At 38.1% G+C, this 21,917-nt stretch overlaps 1 protein-coding gene across 7 annotated transcripts in view; it reads left to right on the top strand.

Moving 5' to 3' along the window:
- The window catches only part of CCDC18 (coiled-coil domain containing 18), a 41,040-nt gene that overhangs the window by 10,015 nt on the left and 9,108 nt on the right, over positions 1-21,917 (top strand). For all 7 annotated transcript variants that reach the window (XM_044432576.1, XM_044432574.1, XM_044432580.1 and 4 more), the window contains 15 exons: positions 1,659-1,755; positions 2,797-2,918; positions 3,686-3,995; positions 5,049-5,131; positions 5,274-5,425; positions 7,448-7,665; positions 8,442-8,552; positions 8,816-8,947; positions 10,038-10,172; positions 11,176-11,253; positions 12,573-12,689; positions 14,034-14,201; positions 15,725-15,867; positions 16,399-16,562; positions 20,119-20,332. In XM_044432576.1, the coding sequence (XP_044288511.1) occupies positions 1,659-1,755; positions 2,797-2,918; positions 3,686-3,995; positions 5,049-5,131; positions 5,274-5,425; positions 7,448-7,665; positions 8,442-8,552; positions 8,816-8,947; positions 10,038-10,172; positions 11,176-11,253; positions 12,573-12,689; positions 14,034-14,201; positions 15,725-15,867; positions 16,399-16,562; positions 20,119-20,332 (2,244 nt within the window). The remainder of the gene's footprint in view (positions 1-1,658; positions 1,756-2,796; positions 2,919-3,685; positions 3,996-5,048; positions 5,132-5,273; positions 5,426-7,447; positions 7,666-8,441; positions 8,553-8,815; positions 8,948-10,037; positions 10,173-11,175; positions 11,254-12,572; positions 12,690-14,033; positions 14,202-15,724; positions 15,868-16,398; positions 16,563-20,118; positions 20,333-21,917) is intronic.

The raw sequence follows: 21,917 nt of genomic DNA, 5'->3' as shown, positions 1-21,917 counted from the left end.
GTTATTTGCGCCTCTCTGAGGGACGGCCGGGTGCCCACTCCTTTAAAGGAGGTGGTAATCAGGCCTGTCCTAAAGAAGGCGTCCCTGGATCCAGAGATAGCCACCAATTATAGACCAGTGGCCAACATCCTGTTTTTGGGCAAGGTGTTGGAATGGGTGGTGGCGGGACAACTCCAAGCACTCTTGGATGAAACTGATTATCTGGACCCGTTTCAGTCTGGCTTCAGACCCGGGTATGGTACTGAATCTGCCTTGGTCGCCCTTTACGATGACCTGTGCAGGGAAAGAGACGGGGAGTACGTCCCTGTTGGTTTTCCTGGACCTCTCAGCAGCTTTCGATACCATCAACCATGGTATCCTCCTGGATAGCTTGTGGGATTGGAAGTAGGAGGCACTGCTTGGCAGTGGTTCCGCTTCTACCTTGATGGCCGATTCCAGAAGGTGGTGCTGGGGGACTTTGGCTCTGCGCCATGGCAACTTTGCCATGGAGTACCGCAGGGTTCCATTTTGTCCCGCTTGCTATTTAATATCTACATGAAACCGCTGGGAGAGGTCATCAGGAGGTTTGGGCTGCGGAGTCATCAGTATGCTGATGACACCCAGCTATACTTCTCTTTTTCAACTAACCCAGGTGAGGCACTGGCTGTACTGAACTGGTGCCTGGCCAAGGTAATGGGCTGGATGAGGCCAATAAACTGAAACTCAAACCAGATAAGACGGAGGTTTTGTTGGTAGGTGATTTGAGCTCCTGGGTAGGTGACTTGGGCCTTGCCCTGGACGGGGTTGCATTCCCTCGAAAGGACAGGGTCCACAGCTTGGGAGTGCTCCTCGACCCGGAGCTGGCCTTGGAAGCTCAAGTGTCAGCGGTGGTGAGGAGTGCTTTCCTTCAGCTTTGTCTAATCCATCAGCTTGTTCCTACCTGGAGGAAGATTCTCTAGCAACAGTAACACACGCATTGGTTACTTCCTGGTTGGATTTCTGTAACGCGCTTTACGTGGGGCTGCCCTTGAAGACAGTCCGGATACTTCAGATGGTGGAAAACAGAGCTGCCAGGATGCTGTAGGGGACTGGGTGTTATTCTCATGTAACCCCAGTCCTCTATCAGCTCCACTGGTTTCCCATCGAAGTCCAGGCTCAATTCAAGGTGCTGGTTATTACCTATAAAGCCCTAAACGGCTTGGGACCAGGATACCTAAAGGAACGCCTTCTTCCCTATTTGCCCTCCCGCCCCCTAGATTGGCAGCAGAAGCCCTCCTCCGGGAACCCTCTGTGAAAGACATTAGGAGACAGAGTACCCAGAGGAGGGCCTTCTCTGCGATGGCACCCCGTCTATGGAATGCGCTCCCCAGAGAGGTCTGCCTGGTGCCGTCATCATATGTTTTTTGGCGCCAGGTTAAGACCTTTTTATTGCAGCCAGAGTGGGTTGTTAATTTATTTATGTTATGTTAGATATTTGTATTTTATTTGTGTAAGTCGTCCTGAGGCTCTTGCAAAGGACGGCATACAAATATACTAAATAAATAAATATTGGGTAATGGGATTTTTTGTAATTTTAAGTTTTTGTTACAATCTCAAAGCTTTTCTATTGAGAGAATAATAATATTGTGCCATGACTTCACTTGGCCAGTTAGAAATTGAGTTATCTCTTTCATTTAAAGAACTGAACAGCAAAGAAATGAAGCGCTTTATAATGCTGAGGAGCTGACGAGAACTTTTAAAAAATACAAGGAGAAAATAACTGATAAACTGGAAAAGGTAAGACTTCAAGATGTTGATTGTTTTAATAAAATTTTATGTATACCCAAGGACCTATGAAGCCATGATTTGGTATTAAAACTAAGGTTGCCAATTTTCTCTTAACATACTGTTTCTCCTGTAACTTTTTAATTGTAGCTTGTTCAACAGAAATCAACTTTGTGCCAAGAAGAGCCTAACCTGCTATATTTATCAGCTAGGCTTAATGTAAAATGCACTGTAGCAGGCTCAGGGATGTGAAAGTTGGCAACCCTAGCAAAAATGTGAGCATTTTACACCTTTATGCACTAAATGAGAATAAAACCCATTGAAGGTAGTAGGGTTTACTTCTGAGTAGACATACATAAGATTGCTAGGATTAAATGCTTTATTAAATCAGAACATACTTTTTATCCCTTTGAGATTAAAAATAAAAAATAAATATATTTACAGTTCCTTTCTTCCAAGTGAAACCAAGGGCACTCATAACACCAAATTATAAAGTATAACAAATTACAAACTAGTTCCCCTGACACCAAAAAAGTATATCCCACAAATAGGAGTACATAGGCCAAATTTCCTTCAAAAATTGGATGGTGTTCAGTAAAACAGGTTATCTTCTTTCCTTAGCAGCTTTGAGATGAATATTTAAAATTCAGGAAGACTTTGAGGAATTGTGGATCCAGAAATGTTCAAGTGCAACATTCTCCTTACATTCTTTGGAGGCAATACCTGATCCTTTTTGGTAGATTACAGTTGTGTTAAATGTGCTGCTTTGAACTTGAAGAATATTGGCGAAAAACAGAGAAACTTTGTTCTGTATCCCAATTTCAACCCACACGTGCACACACACCCAGTTCTATACAGCTTAGTGTGAGACCGACTTATAGGAAGGGACGTTTGAATGTATAGTGGGACCAAGCACTTGCACATCCTACAGCAGTAGAGATTCTTCCCAAAGAAGAAGGTACCCATTTGCTCAGAGCAGGAATACAGCCATAACTTTTCCTTCTGATTAATAGTTGGCAGATTATTACTCTGAAATTTTTACTTTTTATTCAGGTTCAAGTAGAAGAACAAATTTTAGAAAGAAATTTAATGAGCTGTGTAAAAGAAAAGGAAAAGTTGAATACAAAATGTGAAAACTATAAAAGTGAGCTGGAAAACCTGAGGGAAAAGCTGAGGTAAATGTTTATGTGCTTATCTTTGACACTTCTGTATGAAAATCATTGCCATTTGAAGATTTTTAAAGTTCCTTTGATATTTGGATTTGATAGGAAGTACCCTGGCGTTGACCTGGTTTGTATACCATGGCAATTGATAGGCTGTTTAACAAACCATGGGTTAGAAGTCTTTTGCTTATGCCTGCCTGCTATTTTGGGCAGTGCAGAGGGGAAGAGACTTCTCCCAGCATCTGATGTTCCAACCAGCCCTTTCAATTTGGGTGAGATGGCAGGCAGCACTCATTGCTTCATTTTACTTGTGAGATTAGTGAAGTGTTGGATGTCCTCCCTTGCTCCAGAGACATACCTGTAGGAGGATCCAAATTTACTGTATATTTACACAGAATAAATGGATTCTTAATTTTTCTTCGGTTAGTGTTTTGCTATTCTAAAGCTATTTGATTCTGCATCAAACCTTACTGTGGAACCAGTGTCAATGAAATAAGTTTATGAGAGTGAAAGTATAGTTTGGCTTTGTGTGATTTAAAATAAAACTTTCTGTTATTGTTTCTGAAAAAGCTAGGGTTCAAGTGGAGTGATAGTTTCAGATTTCTTGAAACTGTTTCTAGATGCATAGCTATTCTTCAGGACACTCTGCCAGAGCAAAACAGAATTGTTATTTGTATGCTGCTTTCCATCAGCAACGAATTTTAGAAATGAAAACTTACAGACCCTGGAAACTTTTGCAGAATTTTGCTTTGTTCTGCTTTTGTTTTGTATTTGTTTAGACAATTGGTTGAAGAGAATTTTATTGGAAAAGAAAATCTACAGTGTGTGGAAGCCAAGAGTTCTGAAATGGAATTATTGCTGAAAGATTCTCAGCAGAAGACCCAGATGCTTGAAAGTAGACTTCAAGATCAAGATGCAGTACTTAAAGAGAAAAATGCCCTAATGAAAGAGAATGCTGATTTAAAAGCACAAATTGCAGAGCAAAACAATAATCTTAAATTATGTCATCAAGAAATTGAGAATTCAAAAATTGAACTGAAAACCTTAGAAAACATTATTTCTCAGTTATCTCAAAGTTCATCAAAGGAGGTAAAGTAACCTCTTTGAAATTTCTATAATCAGTGTTGAACTAAATTTTGACTGATGAAGTTGTTCTAAAGTAGCCTATTTCATTGGAGTTTGTGATGGAACTGTGCTCAGACTGTATTCTCAAGGCCATTTCAAGCATAACAAAATTTCTATTCAGAAAGCAATCTGAATTGGGAAATAGTATGCCACTTTTTTTAAGCAGCTGTATATCTTAGGAAACTGGCAATAGCCAGTATCAAGAACATACCACAATTTCTTCCAATTGATAATTGACAATAAGGGTTCTTGGTGATAATTTAAATACTCCTAAGTAATCCTTCCCATTGTCCATCAAAAGAAAACCTCCCCTCCTTAGTTCTATATGCTGCATAGCCTTCCTTGATTTGAATGAACCTATAATTTACACATAAGTCAGTGCAGCCTCACTGTGCCCTCAGGACAATTTTGGCCGGACATCAAATCAACATATGCAAAGTGAAGTGCCTGTCTGAAAGCCAGTGAGACCAGTTTCAGTTTCTAATTTGTCGTTACTGTTTTCTTTTAATTCTGTGGATCACCCTAAGAGCCTTTTGGCTATTGGGCTGTATAAGAATGTAATAAATGAATAAATAAATGATCCATATATTGGCACGTGCAAAAAGCTAAATGAGGAAAGTAATGAACAAATCACTATGATGTAGAGAAGGTCAGGGATTATATCTGCCCGATGTATTTTTTCTCCCTGTGTCATCTGCCATCACTTTAGAAACAACTCTAAATTTTCCTGGTGCTGCAGAATGGCTTCCAGTGTGATGGGGACAAATGGTATTCCAAAAAGTGAGTGGAGCTCCATTAAATGTGCAACTGAATCATAGCCAGGCTGTATGGATATGAGGCAACCCCAGAGTTCTGCACTTTTAATTCCTGCTAGCTGCACTAGAAGAACTTGTACTTAACTCTCACGTGTTGACACAAATAGAATTGATTTGTTTTGTCTTGAATGGATAGTACTCATTACGTTTTTGTAATGAACAGTATTTTTATGTTTCTACCTTTTCCCAACTTAACTTGTAGGCTAATTATTTGAAGCATCATTCTAATGAAGCATTATGTACCAATTGCTGTGAATCAGCTGGATCTCTGGTGGAAGAGCTAAGGTATTGCATTTATTTTTAAATGACTGTGGAGTAATAGAAAATATTAGAAGTATATATAGAAATATATATTTATTAATGTATAATAAATATATATTATTGGCATATATTATATTGACTGTTCTACAATCTTTATTTATCCTAGACATAAACTGAAAATGAAAGAATCAACAATTCAGAAACTTCAGGCAGAACATATGGCAAGTAAGATTGGTCAAGGGTTCTTTGAAGAAAATGAAGGACAAGAATTGCATGGCCTAGAAACTGAACCAGTAAAATTGAATGGAAATCAAACAGGTGTGCATGAAAGCATATCTTATCTCCAGTATCAGAGGCACTAGAAATACAAGTGGTGGGTACTTGTGTCCTGCCTGTGTACTTCCCAGTAGCATCTGGTTGGCTGCCATGAGAACAACATGCTAGCATACTAACAAAATTGTACAGGACTGTAAGACTGCCTGCCTGCTATGAGGTCAGTTTAGCCATATCCTTTTCTTGGCAACATTCTACTCAATTTCACCATTGCACTAGGCAGTGCCTGAGCTTTTTTTTTAAATCTTCCCTCCACATCAGATTGCAAAAAATGAAATAATTTCTGGAGCCCTTCTAATTGCAAGGAGGGGGTTTTGCACAGTTGCATTAAACCATCTGCCTGCTATTTAAACAAACATACCGGCATCCCCCTTTTTGTCAGTATCCTGGTCAATTCCATCATGCTTTTTGGGACTTCCTTTTTAGTGAATGCCTTTTAAAAAGGTTGCTTCATGTTCTGCTGAACTCATACCACCCCCCGTCCCCAAAAGCTCTTTTTTTCATATGGTTACAAGCTACTTTCTGCTCCGTCAGCAACTTCATGTTTGTTGCTTCGTTTTTCTCTGTTACTGTCAGGTGTACATGAGTGAGAGCAGGGAGCAGAATCATTAAACATGCAAATTTCAAGGAAGATATATAAGGCATACCTCTAAAAATACACAAAATGCATGGCAGAGCAGTAAAATAGAGAGGAAAAGTACACAAAATTCCAAGCAGCAGGCATTCACTGCTTCACACTTGTACAGGCTTGAAAAAATAAAATTTGAGGATGTGTCAGAGATACAGTTCTAGATTCCTATAAAAAGGAATCCATCCTGAGGTAGAGGGATGAAGAAGAATGGCAGCGGCTGTGCTAGTGAGAGGAGTGGCAGTGGGGTTTGCCATTCTTGCTGGGCAATTCTCTAGCTGTCCCTGAAAACTCACAATATAATTGCCATGCTGCACTGAGACATCAAACAGGCTGCCCTAAACAACTGTTCTAGAAGCCATGGATTTTTAGGGAGGCTCCTTTGCAAAAAAAAAAAAAAAAAAAAACCCCACAATGCATAACAGAAAAGCATACCAAGTTTAGACATCACACTAAGCTATCCTGGCACCACCCATGCTAACAACTCATCAAGTATAAACCAGGTACTTGTAGTGTTTATTGTGCCTAATATACTTTCTGAACAATTCCTTTTAATACTGATCCAGTTAAATTTGAGTCGTGTTTTGTTTATTTTACTATTATATCACAATGTCAATATATCATTGATAACTGTAACTCTTTATTAGTTTCATAACATTTACTCCTAGCAGGCAAGGGGTAAATTTTCTGTCTTTTGCTCTAGAATTCAATATTTAAGTAAATATTTACAAATATTTAAATTGTTTATATGGGAGCTTCAGATTTGTCTACATGTTACCTGATCTGTGTGGCAATTTCTTCCCTGTAGTGATTCTCTGCATCATACAGTCATACATGGGACCAGCTCTAAATGATATGCAGAATTTCTGTATCCACTGATGATAGTTTATTTCATTGGGAGCTTGCATGTGATAACATATATATGTTATTCCAGGGCAAACAGTAGCTTAGCATGCAGATTTAGCAACATGTAAACTAGTCGTTGATTGCATTATTCCAAGCTGAAATTATTTCCAGTTTTGAGAATGAATTCTTTTCTGGTAATTTAGCATGTTCTGACCAACCTATTCAAGAGTTGCATTTGGATGTTGCAACAAACCATGGTTTGCTGTGACACAGATGTGCTATGGCCATGCCTTGGTTGATGCTCTTTGCTGTCCCCTTCCTCCTTCCTTAGTCTGTGAGTACAGAAGTTTTGATCAAGCCACAATTTCCCATTTTATTTGAATATAGTAAACTATGACCTGGCCAAAACAGAAAGATACTGTTTGTTCCAAACCACATGTTGAGATGCATACCTTTATATTTCTGCAGTTGTTATATGTGTCTAGTCCCATGTCTCTTATCTTACTGTGTCTAAATGTGTTCCTTTTATGAAGAGAGAGAATGCCAGCAATTGGAGTTTATCGGTCAACAGTTTGAAAAGGAGAAACAAAGCTTAATTAGACAATTAGATGAGTTACGTAGTAAGCTGGAAAGAACTGAAGAGGAGAACTCCTTTTTAAAAACTGATATGGCCCAGCGAACCAGTCATTTTCAAGCATTACAGGAAGAACTGTTGGAGAAGGCTTCGAAATCTAGCAGTTTGGAGCGAGCAGTAAGTAGAAATAAAAAGTCTGTATTTTTAGGAGCAATGTAGTTAATTTCATAAAGATCATTTCTCTTTCAAAGTTGAGGTGCTATTCCTGTTTGGATTGGATTGGAGGAAATTACTGAAATTAATTATCAGCCTTATTCCCATGGTAGTGGGTAGGCCTTTTATTGTTAAAGGAATATGGTGGGTAAAGCTATGGAAAAGCTATGTAAAGGGTTCCATAATTATTGCAAAAGCATGCATGTAGCAAAACTTTTTCTCTTCAGTAATCCAACTAGAGGTTCTGACATTTTGGATACTGCTTCTCCACTTTGCTTCTCATTTGAATCAGAGTTCTTAACCTGGCTCCTCCAATCCATCTGGAGATTTGATTTGATTTGATTTGACTTTATCTTATTTTATTATTCAGTTCAGTTAGATAAACTGATAATATTCTGACAATCATTATAAGAGTGCCTGAAGTGTACTGTAGTCTTTGTAGCCCAGTTCCACTCTAATACAGTAACAGCATATAATGTTATCCCTGTATATTGCTCTGGATGTCACAACCACCTGCTTCTTACTTTTTATAAAAGCAAATAAAAATGTATAGTAAAATGCAGAACACTACATAATGGTGGCGGAGTGGCATAAATGAGAGAGTGTGCTTTGAGCAAAGAATTGTTTTAAAAGGCAGGAAGAGTTACATTGCTTATTGTGTTGCTGACCTCTGTTTCTGCAGAAAGAGTGTTATTCTTTTAGTTCTGTGTATTTGATAAATATGTGTGTGTTTTTTGTAGATGGCAAGAAAATCTTCTCAGCTTTCAGCCCTTGAAAAACAGTTAGAAGAAAAGACAATTGCTTATACAAATGCAGCTGCAAAAAAAACTGAGCTGGAACAAATATTGTTGGTAAAACTCCTGTAATTTTTTCACTGCATTTTGGGGTAATAGAATATGTATTCATATATGCCATTTTATACAAAAATATACTAACTTTAATGTATTTACCAATGTAAATACCTAGAATGCATACATTTTGTACAATATATGTTTACCCATTTTTTAGCTGTACTTTGGTTAATGGAATGAAATAATGATGTATTGAAAAATCCATATCCCTGTCCCACCTAATTGTGCATTTATACAGGTAAATAATGTGGTCTTTTTTCTAGGAAACAAATTCTCAGATTCATACCTTGGAAAGAAGGATTAATGAGGAACATGAACACTTCTCTGTAATACTAGAAAAAACTAAGATAATTAATCTGGAACAGCACAAAGAGATGGAAAAACAGATTGAATTAGTAAGATTGTAATTTATATAATATTAATTACTGTATTCCTATAATAGAAAATCAGAACTGTCAATTACAACTTTTTCAGTGACTATATGTTTTGGCAGTCTCATTGCAGTAGTTGTCTGCTATATTCCTTTTGGATCTGTTCCACATATAGAAGTGGCCATATGTTTGGCCTCTTGAAAGGCAGATGCAGGGGAGCTGCTTCATGTGAAGGCTGTTTGTGGGAAGCAGCCCTCTGCATGGCTCTGTTTTGCATCATGCTGTTGCAGATGTCACAAAATGAATGTACCTGTTTAGCTTTTAAGAAGTCAAGAGCTGCAGCCAGGATGTTATCACAGTATTTGCACTGCCACAAAAAAAGGTGAAGGGCACATGTGTGAGGAAACTGAGGGCTAAAAGCACATCTAGTACCATTGCGAACCAAGCTATTTTAGTCCCAGAGAAGCTGTCTTTCCCCAAATTTAGTACATATATTGTAGAGTTCTTCGTTGCACTGAGCTGACATTTGTATCATTTTACTAGTATGAGAGTTCTTTCAAAGTTTAACCCAAATTTTTATTTTATTCTAAAACATACTAACTGCACATAAAGACAAGTTGTTCACGTAATGACATTTCCACCCAACATTTGAATATTTCATAAGGTATTTTTCCAGCTTGTGGCTTGTTTTCTTCCACCTCCTTGCTGACTTGCAGCCTGTATCCCAGGAGGCCTTGCGACACCAAAGAGCCATCTCTATAGCATGGTGAAACAGCCTGTGCACACCCCACAATCCTGGATTTGGATTGTGGATTGGTTTGGACATAATGATAGCTCATGGCATTGTTATGGGATAACAACCCATCATTAACCCATAGTACCAGATTCAGATGTAACAATAATTATTGATTCAACAACCTATGGCTTGTTGTTACATGTGAACAGGAACAATACCTTCCTCAGTAGTTTAAAATATGGTTAGTTATGCTAATGTGATGGGTTTCATACTGAATGACGGATACTTGGTGGTAAATAATGGCAGTTAAGTTTCTTTGTCATTCTTTATCAAATATATGCAAAACTGAGTGCAATCATTAAATATTATTTTATATAGCTTCAGGCTCAACTGGAGACAAAAAACCAGCAATTCCTGCAGCAGGAGAACACAATGTCCATTTTGCAGCAAGAATTGATATGTAAGCAACGTCAGCTGGAATCACTGGATCGACTGCTAATAGAAAGCCAAGAGGTAGCATTTTTGCTGGGATGCTTCTTGCAAAGTATGTTTCTTCATCATTTTATGCTTGTTCCCAGGATGATGTTTGGCTGCTTGAGAAAGCACTGCTTCTAGATTACTGCTTGCCTTGCAGCACAGCAACATCTCAATGATCCCCAGCCAGCCAGTACACCAGGAGATTTGAGTCTGTCTTCAGTCATTCTGTCATAAAGCACATGCTTTGCATTCACTTAGTCACTATGTTCAACACCTGGCACACATACTCAAGGGATTCCCAAACAGCTGGTCCAGAACCTTGCAGAATCATAGCTAGTCAGACTGGATAAACTTTAATATATGCCTGTGTATGGTTCATATGTTCATGTCTACTTAATTCTCTACTTAATAGGGAGATAGGGGAGTGGCTTTCTTCTACCTTCTTCTCAGTGACTTCTCTCAATAAGTTTGACATGTTCCAGGCATTTAAGCAGCATTTTATGGTCCAAACAAAATCCTTTCCTTCCTTTGACTCTAAGCTGCTCTTTGGATCCCAGCCAATGACTGAATGAGCTCCATATTCAAATGGCATAATCAAGAACTACCGAGATGGAGCTTGGGCTCTGTTGGCCTTCAAAAGAGAGGGAGGGATGGGGAGAGAGATGATTTGCTCTAGCATAGGTTTTCTGCACATGGACAGACTCTTTGTCAGCAGGAGAATTCTGATCTTATATCCCCCGGAAAAGCAAGTAGGAAATTGCAGGAATGAGAAAGCCAGTAAGAAGTTTTAATGGTTGAACTTTTGAAACCAGGAAGATGGAGGTCCTAGAAAAAGCAACAGTATAATTGTGCAAAATGGGAAAGATATTTTAGAAATAAAGCTAAGGACTGGAACTTGCAGAATTTTCTTTTAATAAAACAGTTAGCAGCTGAACTATTTCACCATCTACCTTGGGCAGAAGGGTGTTAGAAGGCCGGATTGATTTACATCTAGTTATAACATCAGATATTTTCTGCTGTTGATGTTGAATGCAAACAGGAAATGGAAAAGCAGAAAACCAAGAAGGATGAAGCTTTAAAGACATTACAAGGCCAACACACTGAAGAAACAATTAAGGTATGTTTCTTCCCATTCCATGTTTCTTCCCATAAGGTATGTGACTTCCCATTCCATGTGGCTTCTCACAACATGCAAAGTCTTTCTGTCCCTTTCTGTATCAAATATCAAATGTTCTGCTACATTTGTTTTGAAAGATAATAAATGAAAATGGTTTTTCTTTGGTCATCAAAGTAATGTTGACCTGTTTCATATGTTCTTAGAAACAGTATTGTCTGAGGACTGCTGAGATTTGTAGGAGATTTTCTGTCTCAATAAGTATAGGGTTGTACCATAAATGATGCTGCTATATGTGTTATTATCACTTTTGTTTCCTCTGTTAAAAAGGGCGTGTATCTGCCTGGTTAATGCTACCACTGTGTAAGCAAGATAATTGAAGCTTGGCATGCATACTAAGGGGACCATAACAGCTTGCACCTTAGGACTATTTGGATTTTAAACTGCATTAATAACTTTTAATTAATGAGAGAGAGAGAAAGAGGGAGTTTTTGAAGCCTATACCACCTTCTTCAGTCACTAGGTGGCAGGCTTGCCTAACCAGCACATAGCTTTCCATTCAGTATAGTTTGAAGCCAGGAGGAACAGTCTAAGGCAATGGTGGTGAACCTATGGCATGTGTGCCACAGCAGGCACAAAGAGCCCTTTCTGTTGGCATGCCAGCCAAGTCGCCCCAGCATTGCCCCAGCAGCTGAGCATCAGATAACAGCCCACACAGGGGCCATGCACATGCTCGGAACGGAGTAGCAGTGCCAGGTGATGACATCACGAGCTGTGACTCATTATCCACGACTCGTCCAAGCTTTCTCATGGCCGGTCAGTGCGCTGCCAAGGATGGAGATAGATAGATAGATAGATAGATAGATAGATAGATATATTTGTTTGGACTGGCTGTGAGTTGTTTTTTTCTAAACTAAAACCTCAATATTCAGGTTTATTGCAGTGTTGGCACTTTGTGATAAATAAGTGGATTTTGTTTTGTGGTTTGGGCACTTGGTCTCTAAAAGGTACCCCATCACTGGTCTAAGGTGAACAGGGGAAGCCAACTGGGAGTAGAACTGCTGCACAGAGGGACTTTGGGTGTAGGACTAGTATATTCAGTTATACTCCTCCCTTCACAGTTAATTACACCTGAATATGCCAAACAGATGCATAATGTAATTTAAAGATGAGAAGTATATTTTATCTGCCAATATATTAGCTAAAATTATGTTGACTGTGTACCTGTAACTGAAAGTAACATTTGATTATATTTTAATGCATGTTTAGTTTTTGTAGATTTTGCACAGCTATTTATTTTCCATTTATATGATCTCTTTTAGGTCAAACAACTACAGACAGCATTAGATATCTATAAAGAAGATCTAGCATTATATTTAAGACGTCTAGAAGAAAATAAAATATTATTTGAAAAGCAGCTGCAGAAAAAATCTGAAGAGGTAAGCTTGATGTTTCAGCTAGATTTACTTCTCAGTTGTTTGACAACAGTATGCTTGTGCTTTGTCAGCTGCACTGCCAATATTCCAAGCAATATTCATGTGTGGGTTTTAACTTTTAAACCCCTCAATGGCTTTGAACTAGATTTCTGAAAGTCTCCCTTCTCCCATGATACCCAAACCTTAACATCTGCAGGTGACCTCTGAAAGCTCCTGCCCAAGGAAGTAAGTCAGATTATCAGGGACTGAACCATTTTAGTAGTGAGAAAAGGCTATTTCGCTACTGGCACCATCATTTTAGCCTTTTTTGTGCCGCCTGAAGACCGTTTTGTTCACCCAAGCCTTTTAAAAAACTCATTTCATAGTTTAGGTCTGACAGTTGTCAAATTGGTATTCTTTAACCAATTTATTTGTTTTTATTATGCTATTTATTTATTGTATTTAAAACATTTCTATGCCGCCCCCATTGCAACAAAGCCTCGGGGCGGCTCACAAAGAATACATAAAAACATACATAAATAATAATAATATAACAATTTAAAAGAAGAAAAAAACATTAAAAAACCCCCAGTGCATTCTCAGCTAAAATTTTTAAAATCCTAATTAATTCAATAATTTAGCAATTAAAATAAGTTTTAAATAAAAAGGTTTTAGCCTGGTGCCAAAAAACAAATAACAACGGCGCCAGGCTATATTGTGTTTTAATGTTGTGTTTGTTTTCTGAAATGCCTAGATAACTTACATTATAAGGAAAATATATAAAATATAATAACAGTACGATCTTGTGTATAACTGCTTGGATTGTCCATTGAGTTTAGTGATGTTAACTCCCACATAAGTGGACAGAGAATTGCAGCCCAAGTAAGTTAAATGTCTTGCAAATGGTACTGGTATTCCCAGTACCATTGTAGTTGAATTAGTGTTGAGAAGAAACTTATACTAGTCATAAGAAGTATTCCTATTATGTTTTATAGTTTACTAGAAGCAACCAGAGGAAAGAACAAACTTCTCTGATATTACACACGAGGACTGACATGTTAAAATATATCTAAGGATATAAAGTATGTCACTTATTAGCATGCAAATGTCTCTGAAAATCAGATATCCTGAATTACTATGAATGTATCTTTTTCAGATTCTGATAATTTCAAACTAGAATATAGTTAAAAGTATAGATTTTACTGCGTGTAATTGATTTTAATTTATAATGGATTTTAGTGATGAGAACCAACATTTAGTAGTAGCTTAGACATGTCATCAACCTGTTTTTCTAAGGAAGATTAAATATGAACAAGCTGAAAATGTACATCAAATTGTTAGTGAAACATCATTTACATGTGCTTCCAGGTGCAACATTTGCAGAAAGAAATAAAATTAAAAAATGACAATCTTCAGTCCACTGCAGAACAAAACTTTCTACTACAGCAAACCCTGCAGCAGCAGCAACAGATGTTACATGAGGAAACCATTCGGAACAGTGAATTAGAAGACAGCCAAACAAAGCTTCAAAAGCAGGTGCATTATATGTAATAAATACTTTAAATCAATTTTATTGGATTACTTGACTTCATATTCCTTTTGACATGCTTTCATTTAAGAAGTACATTTGGAAAATAAAATTTAAAACTTTGGCTGGGGACTGGAGAGCTACTTCAGGTATACCCAAAAGTTTGGACATAACCTGTGGAACTTGACTGTTTCTCTTTGACCAGAAGATTTCCATGGTATGTCACAAGTTAATCTTAAAAATCCCATCAATTGCACTAGTTTTTGCTCTGTGCTATGAGAAGCTACTGTTGAAGGAATACAAAACACTGTGCTGAACATATCGAAGTAGCTTGGTTTGGGTTTCTTGGAACCTGCCTGTTGCCTGTGGTCCAAAAAGCATAGGCCTGTGATAAGACACTGTTCTGCAATCAGAGGTGCAAACTCATTTGCAGAGGATCATGATTTTGTTGCTTTCTGAAGCCTGTTTCCATATTTCCTGCATGAACTTATGAATTGTTGCTTGGACACTCCTATGTGTTCACTGAGGCATATTCCCTAATAAATGTGTTAAGGATTGTGCAGATAAGGCCTTCCATGCTTCATTGGCTTAGCGACCTGATTTAGACAGTGACTGTTACCTGAAAGTAAGTTAAATAAATAATGGGACTGACTTCCACTAAAATAGTGTTGCCTGGCTACAGTCCCTAAGCAATTAATTTCACAGCAGACTTGTTAAATTTAATGAATTTTGTCCAGAGTAACTGGCTTCTGGTGTAATTCTTGAGGAGCTCTATGGCTTTGTTGCTCCTTCATTGGGGAAATTAAATATTTAACACCTGTATGTCAGAACTTTTAATTTAAAAGCAATAAAGATAGTTATATTTCAAGTCTGTTACACTTTTTATGAAAACAATGATTTTCAGGAAATGAGGGATCATATCCTTTAGATAAAGAGTAATGAAATGTACTTAGTGTGTATGTGATACAAATTATTAAACTATTTACAGCTGTTGTTTACCTGAGAAGCTGTATATAAATGGTTAATACCAATACATAATGAAATAACAGAAAATAGTGGAATCTTATTAATAATTAGGATAAATAATTATTCTAAATTTATATCCCCCCTTTCTTCCTTTCAAAGAACACAAAGCAGCTTTACATAATTCTCCTCTCAATTTATCCTCACAACAACCACCCTGTGAGGTAGGTTGGGTTGAGAATCTGTGACTGGCTGAAAGTTATCCAGTGAGCTTCATGACCAAGTGGGAACTAGAACCCAGATCTCCTGGATCCCCACCTCAGCAGTAACCACCGCATAACACTGCCTGGTTTCTGAGTGAGCATATGCAGAGTTATGTTGTCAGGCTCCAATCTGAAGTCACTGGAATTCATTCCTGAGTAAACCATGTTTAGATTGAGCTGCGCTGCATATTAACAGCACAATCCTAGCTGCATTTATGCAGAATTAATTGCAGTTTAATTCAGTGAGGCTCACTTCCTAATGTGTGTTTGGTATTGCAATTTAAATCTGTTACTTTTTCATATAGGTAGCAAAACTAGAGCAAGATCTTCAAAAGCAGAAGGAAAATCTGGAAGAAGAATTGAAGAAAACAACTGAGAAACTCCATTTAGCCTCTGAAGAAACTGATTTGAAAAGACAAAAAGTAATGGAACTTACTGGAACAATCAGGTATGTTCCAAAGGAATTTTGCTTTCTATTGAATGCAGTTTAAAAAAAAAAACTCAGGTTCTTTCTGTTCCAAGCAGGAACAAAATTTTCACTTGTTCCTAATCTGTTTTTTCTATGGATGGGTTGTTCAAGCTCATATTATGAATCATTCTAAAATTCTAAAGCATGGGTATTTTCTTGAATGTTCGGTGTTTTGAAGGAAGAGTTTTCAGAACAGAACTTTTACAGCATAATCCCATCTATGTCACTTCAGAAGTAAGCTCCATAAAATTAAGTGGCATTTACTCCTAGATATATGTATAGGACTGTGGTCTTAAGCAAGTTATTTTAGTTCTAAAGGCCCAGTATTTTGTGAGTTCAAGTCTACTTTTATCTGAACCTTATACACAGTTACAGAGCCTTTAAATTCTTAGGAGGCTTAAACTGCATGTGATGCAGATTAATGGAAAAGAGTTATTTTACTCAAGATAAGATGTCTTCATAACATATATTTTAGTTACCTATCAGGACTCTCTAATTCTGTTTGTTTAGACAGATTAAAATAGAGATGGATCAGTGTAAAGATGAATTAATAGACATGGAGAAAGAATTAGTGCACTTACGACGTGATGGTCATAGTAAAGCTCTAAAGCTGGGCCACTTGGAAATGACTTTGGAGCAGAAAGTCTCAGAACTACATAAAAAGACAAATCAAGGTAGGCTCTCTACTGTGCTTTTTAATAATGCTCTTGTGAAGATGATACATAAGCTACATTGAAATGAGGGTGGTATTTCTAATACATTCCCTTTACATTGGAGTGGTAAAGTGAGATAAAAGCAGAGATATGGGACTGTATGTGAAGAGCTACATTCTTGGCAGAAAACATTTTGCATGCATGTTTATCCTACATACAGTAAACATTATCCAGTCATAGTATTCTGCTAGCTCATATGATGTTGCAGTAGCAGAAAACAGATTCCAAACTGTGTGTAAGAGGAAAATAAAGTTACCTTTCCACAAGTGCAGTTATACAGCTGCTTGCACTTGTTCAGTGCACAAATGCTTATGCAATGGAAAGATTTGGTGGAGTTTCACAGGCACAGTTTTTAGAGAATGACACTGTCGGATACTGCCCAATGCATCAGTGTGAAAATGCTTTTCCATTCTCGTTAGCTGCTGTGGAAGTCTGCGCCAAAGATTAGGATAAATATCCTAAATTAATGTAAATTGTATGTTGTTATCGGATGTCAAGTTGTCTCTGATTTATGTCAACCCTATGGATGAAAGCCCTCCAAAATGGTTCTGTTCAGCATTTCTAAGTTCAAGGCTGTGACTTCCTTCATGAATTCAATCCATCTCATATTTGGTCTTCCCTTTTGTCTTCTGCAGTCAACCTTTCCTAACATGATTGTCTTCTCCAGTGAGTCTTGCCTTCTCATGATGTGTCCAAAGTATGACAGCCTCAGTTTTGTCATTCTTGCTTCTAGAGAAAGCTCTGGCTTGATTTGATCCAGGGCCCACTTGTTTCTCTTTCTTTTGGTCCAGCGTATTCTCAAAGCTCTCTTCCAGCACCATGTTTTGAATGTATCCGTTTTCTTCCTGTCAGCTTTCTTCACTGACCAGCTTTTACACCCTTGCATTGCAATTGGGAATACAATAGTTTGGATGATCTTGACCTTGGTTTCCAGTAAAATGTCCTTACACTTTGAGTGTCTTTTCTAGTAGCTTCATTGCTGCCCTTCCAATTATTAGTCTTCTTCAAATTTCTTGTCTGCCTTCTCCCTTCGAATTGATGACTGAGCCATGGTATGTGAAATCTTTCACAATTTCAATTTCTTCATTATTAACAGTAAAGTTCTGTGATTCTTCTGTGGGCATAATTTTTGTTTTTTTAATTTTCAGCTGCATTCCTGCTTTTGTATTTTCTTTTTCCACTTTTATCAGGAGTTATTTAAGTAATTGCTGCTTTCTGCCAGTAGTATGGTATTGTTGTTATCATTTCATTTCTGTACTTCGCCACAGCCACAGCTCTCTGGGTGGTATCATCTGCTTATCTTAAATTAGTGATATTTCTTCCTCCAGTTTTCACTGCTCCCTTTGATTCTAATCCAGCTTTCCTTACAATATGTTCTGTGTACAGATTGAACAGATAAGGAGAGAAAATACATCCTTGTCTGACAGCTTTGCCTATGGGAAACCATTCTGGTTTTCTTCATCCTGTCCTAATTGTAGCTTCTTGTTTATATAACAGGTTTATATAACACCTCAGGACAGTCAAGTGCTGAGGCACACCCATTTCTTTCAGGACCATCCAGATCTTCTTCTGATCCACACATTCACACATACTTCAGAGTAGTCTATAAAGCATAGGCTAAATCTTTTTCTGAAATTCTTTGGTGCACTCCATTATATTTGCAATATATCGTGCATCTTCTTTTCAGAATCCAGCCTGGACATCTAGGTAGTATTCTTTGTTGTAACACTTCGAATATCACTTGGTTTGCATGGGAGATAAATGCAATGGTCCTATGATTGCTGCACTCTTTTGCATCTCCTTTCTTGGGGATTGGAATATATATTGAATGCTTCTAGTCCGTGGGCCATTGTTTTGTTTTCCACAATTTTCCATGTTTTTGCTAGAATTGAACTGATTTGTTTCTGCAGCTTGGAATAGTTCTGTTGGTATTCTGTCTACTCCAGGTGCTTTATTCCTTGGATCTGCTTTCAGAGCAGATCTTGCTTCATTTTCTAACACTGCATTCTTGTCTTCATAGGATTCCACTTTGAAGAAATCTGTCATCCTTCCATCTCTTTTGTATAGTTCTGTCTATTCTTTCCACCTTCTCTTTATTTTCTCCTGGTCAGCTAGTATATTCCCTTGTTTGTCTGTTAGCATTCCTGATCTAGGGCTGAATTTCCCTTTGATTTCTTGGAACTTCTGGAAGAGGTCTGTTGTTTTTCCTCTTTTGTTGCTCTCTTCTGTTTCTTTGCAGTGATCATTGTATTAGTTCTTTTTGTCTCGGTGGGTTGGTTGTTGAAAGTTGCATTCAGGTTTCTCACCCTATTTCTGTCACTGTTTGCTTTTTGCTTCTTGCCTGTATTTTGCAACTATGTTTCCTCTGTCATCCATATAGGCTTTGTCTTTCTTGTTGTTACAGGAATTGTCTTTTGACATCCTTCCCTAATAATGTCTCTGATTTCAGTCCAGAATTCTTCTGCCTCATGGCCAGTTAATTGAGCAATGCAAATCTGTTCTTTTTGTGGACTTATATTCTTCAGACAGGTTACTCAAGTTATATTTTGGCACTACAATTCCATAGGCGATCTTTTTTTTAGCTAGATTCTGATTTTTGAAAATAGGAGCTGATAGTAACTACCACAGCCTGCTCCTGGTCTTATTTAGGAGCAAAAATTCAGCTGTTCCACCTTCTGCTTACAATTACATAATCTATTTGCTTTCTTTATTGACCATCTGGTAAAGTCCAAGTATACAATTGTCTGGGCAGTTGCTTGAAGTATGTGCTTGCAATGAACAGGTTGTTGGGTGTTTTTTATTAATATACAAATTGTTCTCATGCTTCATTTCTTACTCCTAGGCCAAATTGTCGTACAAAATTGGATTTGCTTTGTTTCCTGCTTTTGCATTCCAGGCACGTAGGATCAGCAGCATGTCTTCTTTTGGTGTGTTATCAATTTCCTCTTGAACACCTGCATAAAAGATTTCTTCTTCAGCATCTGTTGTTGGAGCATAGACTTGAATGATGGTTGTATTGATAGGTTTTCCACTCATTCTGATAGATATTATTTGTTGTCTCTTACTGCCTGTGCTTCATCTTGCCTCAATATTAGAGCCACTCCATTTCTTCTGAGTTTGTCATTTCAGAGTAAAACAATTCGTATTTGTCTGATTGGAAATGTCCCATTCTAGTCCAGTTTCATTCTCTCACACCAAGTACTGCAGTGTTCATTCTTTACATTTCTTGCTTTATGATTTCCAGTTTGCCTTGATTCATACTTCTTATGTTCCATATCCCAATTTGTATGTGTTGTGTAGCATTGGACTTTCCTTTCACTTTTGTGCATGTTGGCCCCAGACTTCCTTTAGGCTTTACTCTAGTAGCATCATTAGAGACAGCACTACTAGTATTTGGCCTTTGCTCTTCCCCAGCAGCTCATATAGTGCCTTTCAATCTGGGGTCTCATATTTTGGCACTATCTCTCTTTTAGGAGGATAAACATGTTTCTTTGTTTACTTTCTATGTGCACTTAAGTGAAAGAGTTAGAAGACAAGCTACTTGTTAGTGAGACAAAGCAAAAAGATGCTGTACAACAAGTAGAAACACTAGAGACTGACCTGCAAAGTGCCAGTGAGGAGCTAAAAAGTGCTTTGCGACAACAACAAGAACTTCAGGACATGCTGCAGAAGGCACAGATGTCTCTGGAAGAGAAGTATGCTGCTATTCAGGAATTAACAGAGGAACTAAGGTAGGTTAACCCCCTTGCTGAACAACATCACTGTTACAAACTAGCAAACTGAAAATCTGATTGCAGATACTTTTTTCAAAGCCTTGTCGACCAAGGACTACGTATTGAACTTACTTTTATTTTTTTAGCAGAGAAAATGGTAGCATTTGTAATTTTATTATAAATTGCTGTACTCTAGCTACAAAAGCACTGCACTGCAAAGTTGAAAAATAAAACAGATTAACCTCTTTGCTAATCTGTCTCCATTTGCTGGAGACTGATAGTGGAGACTATTAAAATAAAACCTCATAAAACCCCAGCATGAACTAGGCCTTGCCTTCCTCCCTCTTGTCTCCTTTATCTGTATACGAACAGAGGCTGGAAAAGAGTGTGTGGGTAGGAAGAAGGCCTCTGTTGCAACTCCCTTTTGACATCTTCCACTATGCTGAAGTAATCCTGGTAAGGGGAAACAAAATAGTGCCCCAGACACTAGCTAATCTTCCTTTTTGCTTCTTCTGAATATGGATGACAAACAGATGATATCTATGAGAACAATGCTTAATTTTGCTGGGGGGGAGAGAACACAGCTCTGCTGTAGCAGAACTGTACAGTTATCAGAAGAACCTTATTCTGGCCTTTATGCCACAAACTCCCAATGATTTAATTTTATAACCCACTGCCAAACTTTCAAGGGGTTTTAGTATGATCATATAGTTTTAATATGTGTACAATTTGATGAGAAATCAATGAAATGTTGATACAGGTATGACAATTATTTTTCTTAAAAAGAAGGTACTGGAAAATAGACCAATAGACTGGCATTCAGATTTTTAAAAATCAAGATAGCAGTTTATCAAAAGCTTTAAAACTTTTCTGTTAAACTACAAGGCATGTTCCCAGAAGTCAACATATTGTTGTGTAGCTGCAAAGTCATGCCTGACCCATCACGACCCCATGGACAACATTCCTCTAGGCTGTCCTGTTCACCACCATCCCTTGAAGTCCACCCAACTCCACACCCACTGCCCCAGTGACTCCATCTAGCCACCTCACCCTCTGCCTTCCCCTTCTCCTTTTGCCATCGGTCATTCTGCATCAGGGTCTTCTCCAGGGAGTCCTTCCTTCTCATTAGGTGGCCGAAGTGTTTGAGTTTCTTCTTCAGTATCTGGCCTTCTAAAAAGCAGTCAGGGTTGATTTCCTTTAAGATTGACTAGTTTGATCTCTTTGCAGTCCAAGGGACTCTCAGGAGTCTTCTTCAGCACCACAATTCAAAGGCCTCAATTCTTCAGTGCTCAGTCTTCCTTATGGTCCAACTTTCACAGTCATACATTGCAACTGGGAAAACATAGCTTGACTAAATGCACTTTTGCCAGCAGGGTGATGTCTCTGCTTTTTAGTATGCTGTCTAGATTTGCCATAGCTTTCCTCCGAAGGAGCAAGCGTTTTTTAATTTCTTGGCTTCAGTCACCATCTGCAGTGATCGTGGAGCCCAGGAAAATAAAATCTGTCACTACCTCCATTTCTTCCCCATCTATTTGCCAGGAAGTGAGAGGACCGGATGCCATGATCTTAGTTCTCTTAATGTTGAGTTTCAAGCCAACTTTTG

The sequence above is a fragment of the Varanus komodoensis genome, unplaced genomic scaffold (assembly GCF_004798865.1).
Source record: "Varanus komodoensis strain SLA01 unplaced genomic scaffold, ASM479886v1 scaffold24, whole genome shotgun sequence".
NCBI classification, from domain to species: Eukaryota; Metazoa; Chordata; class Lepidosauria; order Squamata; family Varanidae; genus Varanus; species Varanus komodoensis.
This window is presented reverse-complemented; position numbering and strand designations above follow the sequence as displayed.